The sequence below is a fragment of the Salvelinus namaycush genome, chromosome 31, assembly GCF_016432855.1.
Source record: "Salvelinus namaycush isolate Seneca chromosome 31, SaNama_1.0, whole genome shotgun sequence".
Lineage (NCBI taxonomy): Eukaryota > Metazoa > Chordata > Actinopteri > Salmoniformes > Salmonidae > Salvelinus > Salvelinus namaycush.
This window is the reverse complement of record NC_052337.1, coordinates 19,701,613-19,714,095: the sequence shown is the minus strand read 5'-3', so window position 1 is coordinate 19,714,095 and position 12,483 is coordinate 19,701,613. Positions and strand designations below refer to the sequence as shown.

The 12,483-nt window shown below is 41.5% G+C and overlaps 1 protein-coding gene across 1 annotated transcript; it reads right to left on the bottom strand.

Annotated features, from left to right (window-relative positions):
* Positions 1 to 2,748: 2,748 nt before the first annotated feature.
* LOC120025502 (astacin-like metalloprotease toxin 5) lies at positions 2,749 to 8,827 on the bottom strand. Its single transcript, XM_038970069.1, has 10 exons — positions 8,794 to 8,827; positions 8,581 to 8,646; positions 8,356 to 8,412; positions 7,967 to 8,016; positions 4,813 to 4,894; positions 4,591 to 4,705; positions 4,264 to 4,436; positions 3,266 to 3,347; positions 2,865 to 2,986; positions 2,749 to 2,753 (listed from the first exon to the last, which is right to left on the bottom strand). The coding sequence occupies exons 1-10, from the start codon at positions 8,825 to 8,827 to the stop codon at positions 2,749 to 2,751; spliced, it is 786 nt and encodes a 261-aa protein (XP_038825997.1).
* Positions 8,828 to 12,483: the final 3,656 nt, after the last annotated feature.

Genomic DNA, 12,483 nt, shown 5'->3' with positions numbered 1-12,483 from the left:
CCTGTTGTGGATATTGGCTATGATGGTGGGTTCCCCATTGACAGAACATACAGAGCTGTAGTGGGAAACCGTGTAGACAGTGTTAGTGTCCATGCGTAGTGCATTATAGACAGTGTTAATGTGCATCCATAGTATAGAGTAGTGAACAGTACTGTCCATAATGTAGTATAGAGGCCATGTCGTATGCTAAGTCCAGGGTGTTCCCAGAGTGGTATACCAAGAAGCAAGCTAGATCTACACAGGGTCTTTTAAATCTAGCTAGCTAGATCTACACAGGGTCTTTTAAATCTAGCCAGCTTCAGTTAGCTTCACATTCCAGCTCAGGTTTCATCTGTACCAAGATGGTGGATATTGCTCGTCCACCTGCCGCAAAAGGCTGTCACATGCTTCCAAGTCGAAACAGTTTATGCTTCTAAGTTTTTGTTAGTTTTGGTGTTCGGTAGGTTTTTTTTCAGCTGTTTGTGTACCCCAATTTCTTTCTTGAGGCAAGTCGAAGTTTGGTAGTCTACACCCTTCATCTGTGACTGGTTCACAGTAGGGTTGGGAACTATGGATGGGATTCTTCAATGAAGTGTTTGCTATCATTCACTTGAAAAGTACTGCACTAAACAGATGTGTAATTGCGCGACTAAGACCTCTGCAAAACTTTAAAAATTCAATACAGAATTCCGAGGAAGAATATTTTGAGAAGTGTTTCTAGCTATATTGTTACTACGGTGGCTTAAGAGAGACAAACAGTAATATTGCCGATTCTAGTTTTTCAAGCAAAGGTCTTTAGGGAGTGCGTGCACAGAAGTTTGCAAAAGTGTTGTCTTTTATTATCTGTCATTAACGCCTTTGATGTGCTTATCAATGCATGAGCACCTTTTTCCCCCACTCCTATCAATACCATTTTTATAAAGTCATTCAAAAGTTTGACTGTGCGTGAACTTTACCAAGATAATCCATCCACCTGACAGGTGTGGCATATCAAGAAGCTGATTAAACAGCATGATCATTACACAGGTGCACCTTGTGCTGTGGACAATGAAAGGCCACTTTAAAATGTGCAGTTGTCACACAACACAATGCCACAGATGCCTCAAGTTTTGAGTGTACAATTGGCATGCCGACTGCAGTTATGTCCAACAGAACTGTTGCTAGAGAATTGAATGTTAGAAAAATTAACATAAGCTGCCCCGAATGTTGTTTTAGATAATTTTGCAGTATCTGCACCCAGCCTCACAACCGCAGACCACGTGTAACCATTCCAGCCCAGGACCTTCACATCCAGCTTCTTCACCTGCAGTGGGGGTGGGTGGTGCTGAGGAGTATTTCTGTCTGTAATAATGGCCTTTTGTGGTGTGTGAGAGTAAAATTGCAAGATTGTTATACTTTTATTGCATCAAATGGTTGTTTAATGCAACAGAATATAGGGTTCTTATAACTCATGTCTGTGTGAGCTGAAAGTGTGCCTCTGGGAGATTACACTGACAGGAGATTTACGATGTCTTTTGGGTGATAAAACCGAGAGAATGCATTCCAGAGCATGAGCTAATGTTTCTGTTCTATAAAAGGTACTAGGGAGAGATGACCCCCAGGGCCAGACCTTGGTTTCTATACAAAGATAATTGTTTTTACAGCAGATACTGGTGTTCTGTGAATTATAAGCATCTTTCATAAAAATCTTAACCTTGTGACCCATTCCATACAGCTGTTGTCATGTAGACTGAAAGGGGTGTATATTGGCAATAAAAGACCATTGCACTTTTGTCTCAGGGCTCTCAACGAATCATGTGAGTGGGATTCGTCAACCAGCCATGATTATCGTAGAGCACTCAATTAACTGTGTGTGTGTGTGTTGTAATGACCTGCTCCCTTAAGAGAATACAGATTGTTTAAGTATAACTGACTTGTGTGATAATTTCGTAATCAAATGAGACAAGTTAAGGGAAAAACTCATTCTGGTTGGAGCTGCCTCCCCAGTGGGTGAGCCTATGCCACCCATGGCTGCACCCCTGCCCAGTCATGTGAAAACCATAGATTGGGGCCTAATTAATTTATTTCAATTTAGTAACTTCCTTATTAGAACTAACTGTGAAATTGTTGCGTTAATATTTTTGTTGAGTATACATGGTTAAAAGTTGAGCCATTTGTGTGGTACCGATTATCCTGAGTTAAGCTCAAGAGTTGACCAACTCCTCAAACCTGTTTCATAGCGTACCCTTCTGGAGGTCGACATTCAGATTTTGGTGAGTCTATGATCCCTGCTGTTTAAGTCCTGTGTTACAGCATCTACGTTTTTAAATCATTTGTTGCATCTACCGCTTAGCAGTTCTGCCAAGTTTAAGGTATAAATCACCATTAATTTAAGTCGTCTCTCCTGGTACACTAGATCTACTTCCTCTCTGATCCCACCTTGGGATGTATGATGAGCATAGCTGACAAGGTCCATTCTAGAATGAAATAGAACACTGCAAGCAACATCACACTGACTGGATTCATTTCAGTCTAGGTCATTTTATTTATTTCCAAGACAAGTGCAGTGGTATAGGCCTAATTCAAGGCAACAAGAGTACACAGGAGAAATAAAACCACTGCCTGCAGCCAGACACGTATAATACATCAGAAAGCTTTAAGGGACTTGTCCAACTTATTCATTGTTGTGAAGAGAAGTTAGGATGTCAGTGCCATGTGTGTTGGAATCAGTCGACAGCAGGGGTGTTGGAATCTTCTTCGATGGTGTAATAAATGCTAAACTGTGCATTGTTATTCTGGGAAAGACAGGACAGGAACATGCTTAGAATACAGTGTGATAATGACTGCATTTACAAAGGCAGCCCAATTCTGATATTTTTCCTGTCTGTGTGTGCACACGTCTTTACCACATTGATAGAGTTTGTTAAGGCGTGCTATGTCCAGGGGGCTCAGGTGATTTCTCTGTCCAATCTGGACTCCACTCTTCTTGGAGTCAATAGTGGGGTTCTGGTTTGATGAGAAGTAATATCTGCCAGGAGAAACCCGACAATGGGGTATTTGAGGAAATGCTACTTTAACACAAGGACTGCATCACAATGTCACCCTATTCCCAATATAGTGCACCTAGTTTGACCAGAGCCCAGGTCAAAAGTAGTGACTTAAATGGGGAGCCATTTGGGACACACAGAGAAATGTTACTGGAGCTGGACACTGTACAACTCATCTTTACTTATTGCTAGCAGTTTAAAAACAAGTCGAGTAAAATTAAGACTTCATTGGGAATAAGGAGGAGAGGAGTGTGACTGACATTCCGTAGTGCATTATGGAGTCGTAGTCATAGGGCAGGTCCTGAGTGTCTCCTTCCTTCACCTTAAAGTTATCTTCTTTTCCTGGAAGTTAAAAAAGAGTTACAAGAGGCAGATGTGACTGGTGGACACTGCTGGGTGTGATTGTGATAGGGGAACGAAAGTGGAAATCTAGACAAGGTGTTGAGATGGAAACCATTAAGTTGAACCTCTAGCAGGAGGAAACTCTACACGATTCAAGGCATGACTATGGCATCTTACCTAATGAAACCCATAGCGGGTGGCCTTCAAGTTCAAGAGCTTACATGTTATCCCAGGATACCCATTACGGGTGGCAATTGTAGATGGCAATGTCGTGTTATTCATGTAAGGGGAATTTAGCGAACAAGGTTGCTGCGTTCACACCAGGGGAAATTCGCAGGAGTTAACGAATTCAGTTAAATTCCACATCATTGGAAATTAGTCTATGAAATACATAGTATTGGTTTCAAACTGAAGAACACTGATGGTTACAGAACTGGTGCTGTGAGATTAGGATATCAGGATTCAAGGTTGCTATGATATTAGGCTATCAGGACCTGCTTAGACAAAGCAATTTCAACAGTAGAGAACAGGGTTGCAATGCATGGGGAAATTAATGGCTGCAGTATTTCCGTTATAATGAGTACATGATAAATGGAACGTTTAGGCATAAATATATGAACGCCTGTTGTTCTGTCCTTGTGGTGTACCGTCTATTTTTGTTATGTAGTGTTTCATGTTGTCTGGACCCCAGGAAGAGCAGCTGCTGCTTTAGCAGTACCTAATAAAATACTACATGTCAATAGTTATTCCATACGGTCTTCACTCCAGACCACAAAAAGCTGAACCAGGTGTGCTAGTGTTGGGCTGGTACAAAAGCCTGCACACTGCAGCTCTTCATGGGACAAATTGACCAGCCCTGCCCCTGGTCCACATGCAATGCCCGTGAGGTGGTTTAGCATGTGTTGGTGTGAGTTACCTGAGACCACGTTGTCCCACTGTATGGTGATGTATTGGTCACGGTCTGGCCGTGTGTGCTCGTGGTGCAGTCCCAGGGCATGCATCAGCTCATGACACAGGTTCCCCACGTTACAGGCTCTACCGAAGTACAGAGGCTGGGCCCCGCCCTGAAAACCTACATACGACGCACAGCTAGAGTTAAGGGAAGAAAGAAAGGTGAGAGAAGGGGGTGGGGGGGAGAAAGAGTGGATATGACAGGAAGAGAGAAAAATAAAGGAGAGGTTGTGAGTTAACTGTAAACTGCTGGGAAGGAGAGTGTGTGTTAATGTGACCATTTTGGACTCACCCTGTCCCAGAGATTAACTCTATGTAGTTAATCTCATTGGTGTATTCGTGGAAGAGGATACACGTCTGGTCTGAAATCATCTTGAACGCTGCTAGCATAGTTTCCTTTCTGTCCACTGTGGGGATCAGAGACAATTTACCATTAGACGGTGCATATCATTCTCACTGTATTAGAAAACATCTAGTGTTAGTGTTCATCTCTCCTACTGTATTCGACACTCACCCAGATCATCGTTGATCTTGTAGGGGATAGAAGTGACGCCTTCATTCTCCGGCCAAAGTGACTTCACAGCTAATCGGTCTTCCTGTAGAACAAAACACCTAGTCTTAAATCCAGCTGTCGCTAGAGAGTATAGGCCTCAAATTAAAATGGTTATTTCAGCGTTTCCCCTATGAATTTTCTTTAAATGGTAAAACTATTTCAAAGTAAACTTAAATGACTAAAACCAGACTAAGTATGTAGAAAAGATAATGGAGCAATATACACAGTGTACTTTCCATGACAGACTGACCAAGTGAATGCTATGATCCTTACTGAGGACACCTGTTCAGTCAGTGTATATGAAGAGACCGGTTAAAGGAGAATTGTTAAGCCTTGCGACATGGGTCGTGTATATATGCCATTCAGAGGGTGAATGGGCAGGACAAAATATTGAAGTACCTTTGAACAGGGTATGGTAGGTGCCAGGCTCACCAGTTTGAGTGTGTCAAGAACTGCAACGTAGCTGGGTATTTTCACACCCAGTTTCCCCCATGTGTGTGTGAAGAATGGTCCACCACCCAAAGGACATCCAGCCAATGGCTGGCCAGTGGTTGAAAATTGGTGACACGAATTGTGCAGAGCAACAGACGGGCTACAGTTAGTCAATTGACAGTCCAGTACAACATTTGTGCCCTAAGACCATAAAAACGCACAACTCGTAGTACCTTGACACAAATGGGGTATGGCAGCCGACAACCTTACAGAGTTCCACTTCTTTCAGCAAATAAATTGTTGCAGTGGACAAAGGAGAACTGGAAAAACATCTGGTCTGATGAATCCCCGTTTTTTGCAATTTCACGCTGATGGGAGGACTAGGGTATGGAGAAAACCACATGCATCCATCATGCCGTGAGTCAACATTGCAGGCTGGTGAGAGGCAGTGTGACGCGTTCACGGCACACATTGGGCCCCATGATAAAAGTGGAGCAATGTTTGAATGCCACAGGATAACTGAACATAATTGCAAACCAGGTGCATCCCTTCATGGCAGTAGTGTATCCATCTGCAAATTGATTTTTTCAGCAGGATAATGCCCCATGCCACAAGGCCAGGATTGTCCAGGAATGGTTCCACAAACATGACAGTGAATTCAGCTTAGTGCAGTGGCCTGCCCAGTCACCAGATCTCAATCCAATTAAGCATCTGTGGGATGAGATGGAACGAGCCATTTCGGTTTAGAGATCCACTACCAGCCAACTGGGCACAACGGTGGGAAGCATTGGGGAAATCATGGGGCCAGCATTCCTGTGGAACGCTTGACATCTTGCCCTGACGAATTGAGGCTTTTCTGAGGGCAAAGGGGGGGTGCAACTCAATACTAGGTGTTCCTAATGTTTTGTAAACTATATTTTAAGATCTTCACCAACAAATAATAACCAAAACCATGCCATTGGCAACACCCACTACGATTAAATTGAGATTGTCGTCACTGGCTGACACAATAAATCTATTTGCATGACTCACTGTGCAATAGAGTTTAACATGAATTTTGAATGACTACCTCATCTCTGTACCCCACACATACAATTATCTGTCTCAGACAAGCAGTGAATTTCAAACAGATTCAACTGTAACGACCAGGGAGGTTTTCAAATAACTCGCTAAAGGCACCTATTGGCAGATGGGTATAAAAGCAGACATTGAATTTCCCTTCGAGCATGGTGAAGTTAATAATTACACTTTGGATGGTGTATCAATACACCCAATCCCTACAATGATACAGGTGTCTTTCCTGAGTCAGTTGCCGGAGAAGAAGGAAACCGCTCAGGGATTTCACCATGAGCCCAATGGTGACTTTAATGGCTGTGATAGGAGAAAACTGAGAATGGAACATTGTAGTTACTCTACAATGCTAACCTGATTGACAGTGAAAAGGAAGCCTGTATAGGATAAAATTCCAAAACATGCATCCTGTTTGCAACAAGGCACTAAAGTAATACTGCAAAAAATGTCACAAAGCAATTATCTTTTTGTCTTGAATACAACGTGTAATGAGAGGCTAATCCAATAGATTATTGAGTACCACTTCATATTTTCAAGCAGTGGTGGATGCATCATGTTATGGGTATGCTTGTAATCATTGCGGACTGGGGAAGTTTCAGGATAAAAAAAAAAAAAAAGAACGGAATGAGCTAAGCAAAGTCCTAGAGGAAATCCTGGTTTAGTCTGCTTTCCACCAGACACTGGGAAAATAATTCACCTTTCAGCAGGACAATAACCTAAAACACAAGGGCAAATCTGCACTGGAGTTGCTTACCAAGACAGAATGATCCAGAGTTACAGTTTTGACAAATCTACAGCAAGACCTGAAAATGGTTGTTTAGTAATGATCAACAACCAATTTGACAGCTTGAATAATTTTGAGAAGAATTAAGTGGGCAAGTGTTGCACAACCCAGGTGTGGAAAGCTCTTAGACTTACCCAGAGAGACTCACCGCTGTGATCACTGCCTAAGGTGCTTCTACAAAGTATTGACTCTGGGATGCGAATAGTTGAGATATTTTTGCATTTCATTTTCAATAATCACACAAATTTCCAAAAACATTTTCACTGTCATTATGGGGTATTTTGTGTAGATGGGTTAGAATTTTTATTTCATCCATTTTGAATTCAGGCTGTCACAAAAAAATGTGAAATAGGTCAAGGGGTATGAATGCTTTCAGAAGGCACTGTACCAGCATCTGGTATACACAGACTGTAAAATCATTTAAGTTCTCTTTACAAGCCAGAATGTTGAATAAAATGACATTGAAACTTACTCTACTGGTGGTCCGTGGTGTTGATCCTTCAGATGGTCAAAATATCCACAGGAAAGTACTGTTAACACAACTTTTTAGAGTGGCGGTATTGAAGTTGAAATTACTATCACTTAGTAGTATGCCGGCATTGTGTATTTTCCTGTGGATATTTTGGGTCTCAAATTTTGACCATCTGAAGGACCAACACCATGGACAACCGGTAGAGCAAGTTCAAATGTACTTCCAGTCAACAACCTGGCTTGAATGATTTTGCAGTCATTAGCTTCAGGCTGTGTATACCAGAAGGTGGTATCAATCGGATTCATCAGCCTAAAAGACGCAAGTAACAGGACAGAAAGCAGGGATCATAGACTCACCGAAACCAGAATGTCTCCCTCCATGATAGCAAGGTCAAACTGTAAGTCCTCTGTAACAGAGAGAGAGGGTCTGAAACAACATGTACTGGTTACAAGTCACCACCTCCAGTGCCATTAAAGTCAGGACCTCATGATAGAGGTCCAGGATTGCACGCTTCATCTAATGAATGCGTTACCTTCTCTGGTTTCAGGTGTTTTATACCAATCATTTTGTCTGTGACGTGGCCCCATCGAGGCAGTAGAACCTGAAGGGAATTGTGAACAAACTAAATGTATAATATCATTGTGTATTGATAGATAAGCCATAAACTTGAAGACAACAGATTGAGTTGTTTCTTTGGGCCCCATCACCCCAAGAGACTGACTTGAGAATCACAGTATAGGCCTACCTGTGGCAGAGAAAGTCACATTTGTAGAATTGTTGATGGGGTTTTTAGAGTTGTCCACTGAAACACAGAAGAAGAAGAAAAATATTACTAAGCAGAACAGTACAATAACATAGTTTTGCAGTACGGCTGGCCTACATTAAATAAAAAAGTGGAAAACAGGAAAGAGGCCTAGCTTTCAGCCTATCACCTAACGAAATGACTGGTCCCCAATGCAGGCCTGCCTACCTGTGGCAGGGAAAGTAGCATTTGAAGTAGTAGCATTTGTGAAATTGGCGATGGGAACACTGCCCACTGAAAGACACAAGTGAAACATAATACACGTGACATAATAATAACAACATGGTCAACCAATTGGCATCTGCAGTGAAATTGGCCTGGACTACAGTACCTCAATTGGAAAAAAGTAGGACGTCACAACAACAAAATTACTGGTCCTACCTTGGACAACCCAGAGAATCAGAAGCCAAACCATGTTGCAACGATGATCGTCCCCCAGGATTTGGGAGAAAAGAAACAAAGAAACGGCACAAACAAATTCACGCACTTGCTCTCCTTCCAGTCAAAGAGTGGGTGGGGCAGCAATCACAAAGTAACAGGTGCTGGTGTGGTCACTTGCTTTTAAGTTCTCAACCTCAACAATATATGGCGCTAAGCGTCTCTCGACTCCTTTTCCTGCCATTTCGACCAAAGGAAGAAGAAGAATGTGCCTCGCTGTTAAACAGTAAACACGTGGCAGTGATATGCCGTGTTCAAGTGCTAGTCGGAACTAGGAAACTCTGAAATGTCAGACATGCGAACTGGTTGTAGTTAAACACGCAGTGCTGGAAAAAAGTACTCAATAGTCATACTTGAGTCAAAGTAAATAGTTGTAACCACGCTGGCTACTATTTCCGTCTAATATTGCCCCTTTTGTGGGGACAAACTCATTCTGATTGGCTGGGCCGGGCTGCAAGCGGTTGAGCCCTCCAAGGTCCACCCCATGGCTGCACCCTTGCACTGTCATGCGAAATCCATAGATTAGGGACTAATGAATTCATTTCAATTGACTGACTTCCTTATATGGACTAACTCTATAAATTCTTTGAAGTTACGTTTATATTGGCCTCCCGAGTGGCGCAGAGGTCTAAAGCGCTGCATCTCCACAGTCCCTGGTTTGAATCCAGGCTGCATCACATTCGGCCGTGATTGGGAGTCCCATAGGGCGGCTCACAATTGGCCCAGGGTCATCCAGGTTTGGCCGTCATTGTAAATAATTTATTCTTAACTGACTTGCCTAATTTAAAAAAACAAATATGTTTAGTATTCCTTGCTAAAAGGTGAGCCACTTTCATGCTACCGGTTATCCTGAGTTGAGCTCACCAAAGTTACCTCGCCAACTCCTCAAACCTGTTTCATAGCGTACCTCAAGTAAAAGTAACCCAATAAAATACTACTTGAGTAAAAGTCTAAAAGTATCTGGTTTTAAATGTACAGTGGTGGAAAAATTACTCAATAGTCATACTTGAGTCAAAGTAAAGATACCTTAATAGACTCAAGTAAAAGTAACCCAGTGAATTACTACTTGAGTAAAAGTCTAAAAGTATCTGGTTTTAAACGTTCTTAAAAACTTCTTGACGCTAGGAGGCAGAATTTTAATGTTTGGAAAAATAACGTTCCCAATGTAAACGGCCTATGTCTCAGGCCCAGATGCTAGAATATGCATATAATTGACAGATTAGGATAGAAAACACTCTATAGTTTCCAAAACTGTCAAAATATTGTCTGTGAGTATAACCGAACTGATTTTGCAGGAGAAAACCTGAGGAAATCCAACCCGGAAGTGCCTCTTATTTTGAAAAATCCCTGTTCCATTGCCTGCCTTTCCTTCATTTAAAGGGATATCAACCAGATTCCTTTTCCTATGGCTTCCTCAGGGTGTGAACAGTCTTTAGACATAGTTTCAAGCTTTTATTCTGAAAAATGAGCGAGATTTATCAAATCGCGTCAGTGTCCTTGATTAGTTATTGCGCTCGAAAGTTGTAGCTCGACATTTTATTTCTGTCTTCTATTGAATAGTTTACCCTCCGGTTGAAATATTATCGATCATTTATGTTAAAAACAACCTGAGGATTGATTATAAAAAACGTTTGACATGTTTCTACGAACTTTACGGATTCTATTTGAAATTTTCGTCTGCCTTCATGACCGGCACGAGCCTGTGGATTACTGAACATAACGCGCAAACCAAATGGAGATTTTTGGATATAAAAATCATCTTTATCGAAGAAAAGGAACATTTATTGTGTAACTGGGAGTCTCGTGAGTGCAAACATCTGAAGATCATCAAAGGTAAGCGATTAATTTTAATGCTTTTCTGACTTTCGTGACCTATCTACATTGCTGCTAGCTGTTCGTAATGTTTTGTCTAGTGATCGATAAACTCACACAAACGCTTGGATTGCTTTCGCTGTAAAGCATATTTTCGAAATCTGACATGACAGGTGGATTAACAACAAGCTAAGCTGTGTTTTGCTATATTGCACTTGTGATTTCATGAATATAAATATTTTTAGCAATTTTTTTTGAATTTGGCGCTCTGCAATTCAGCGGTTGTTGATGACAATTGTCCCGCTAAAGGTATCGTGCACCAAGAGTTAAGTACTTTACACTACCGTATACACGTACTGCGTTCCAGCTGTAAGCAAGTCGGAAATTTCAGGTACCTTGTTCCGACTAGCAAATGAACGCAGCAATAGTTTATTCAAGCTACATTTATTCTGATCACATTATGTAACTAAATGTATCAGTTTCTGAAATGCTGTGAAATAAATTCTGCTCCAAAAAAAAATCATAAATCACTGCCTTTGTTATTCTAGAGGGACATTTCTCTAATCTCTCTCATCTGTCTCTCCCTCATCTCTCTCTATTTGTGTACCCCAGGTGTTTGAGACGTGACGCGATGGGCCAGAGCCAACAACTTCCACAAATACAAACCTGCTGAGGCCACACCCGGGAGCCAGCTTAGAACAGGAGGGAGAGGAGGTTGACACAGCTGTGGGAGGCAGGGGTGCTGAGGGTGCTGCAGCACCGCTTGAGAAATCAGAAATGAAAGTGGCAATATGTAACTTTTTGGGCGACCTGACCAAATTCACATAGAAATGTGAGTTAGAAATCTATCATTCTACTTGAAAGCAAGTCTAAGAAGTGGTAGATCTGTTCTTTGTGTACTATTTCTATGCTTCCCGTTCTTAAGTTTTGTTTTTGCATATTTTACTTTAGGTTTTGTACACCAGCTTCAAACAGTTGAAAAAAAACAATATTTTTGGTTATGGAAAATATATTTCACAGTGGTTTAGATTGATTCTCCACACTATACTAGCTTATTTTGTCACAAACTGAAATTAGGCAAACTATTAGAATTTTAGCAACCAAGAAAGTTGTAGCGATTTCTGCATAGTGCAACTTTAAGAAAAATATGGGAAAATAATAAGAAAAATATGGGCCTTTACTAGTCCTGTACTAGCGGACCGATATAGCCATCTGTAGCGTGGGCAAAAAAAAATCTAAACAGCACGTTCGAGTCCCAGTCGGGGCTACCCCAATAATTCACTACATTGGACTATAGGACATAGTGACACACAACCTCTCCTATCTCTTCATTCCTTCTTATCTCTCTCTCTCTCCCTCTGTCACCACAGACTGGAGACTGTGGTGTGCTGTACACCAGCTAACAGGGGTGTGTTCAGTTTGATTAAACATTTGCTATGTTCTGTAATGGCTTGTACTGAACGACACATTTCCCCCAAACGTTCTTGAGCAGCCCGAGTAGTGCCTTGGTCTGATGTCACAGGAGAAGGAGAGGTGTGTTGGATCTATGTGAATGATATGATAAGTTCAACTGATATTATGAATTTATTTTGTATATGATGAATTTCCTTTTAATAAAGGAGGAGTTAAACAGTCCCTCTGTCCTCTCCTGTATCTAAAGATGTGTTTATGTCTGCTAGCCCTCTTTGTTATGTGTTTCCTGTTTAGTGATGTATTCTCTCTCTTCCATCCCCAGCTGTCAAAGAGAAAAATCTAAGGTAAAACATATAGATTTTATTCGTTATTTACAGAATAGGTTTTATCATTATGAGTATCATTATG

What these genes read in the sequence shown, in the direction of transcription:
- LOC120025502 (XM_038970069.1), bottom strand. Translation starts at nt 8,827, where the DNA reads ATGGTTTGGCTTCTGATTCTCTGGGTTGTCCAAG. An exon ending in GTGGGACAACGTGGTCTCAG is followed by an intron (nt 3,348 to 4,263) that starts GTAACTCACACC and finishes TTTAACTTCCAG; the next exon opens with GAAAAGAAGATAACTTTAAG. An exon ending in TCCATAATGCACTACGGAAT is followed by an intron (nt 2,987 to 3,265) that starts GTCAGTCACACT and finishes TTCTCCTGGCAG; the next exon opens with ATATTACTTCTCATCAAACC.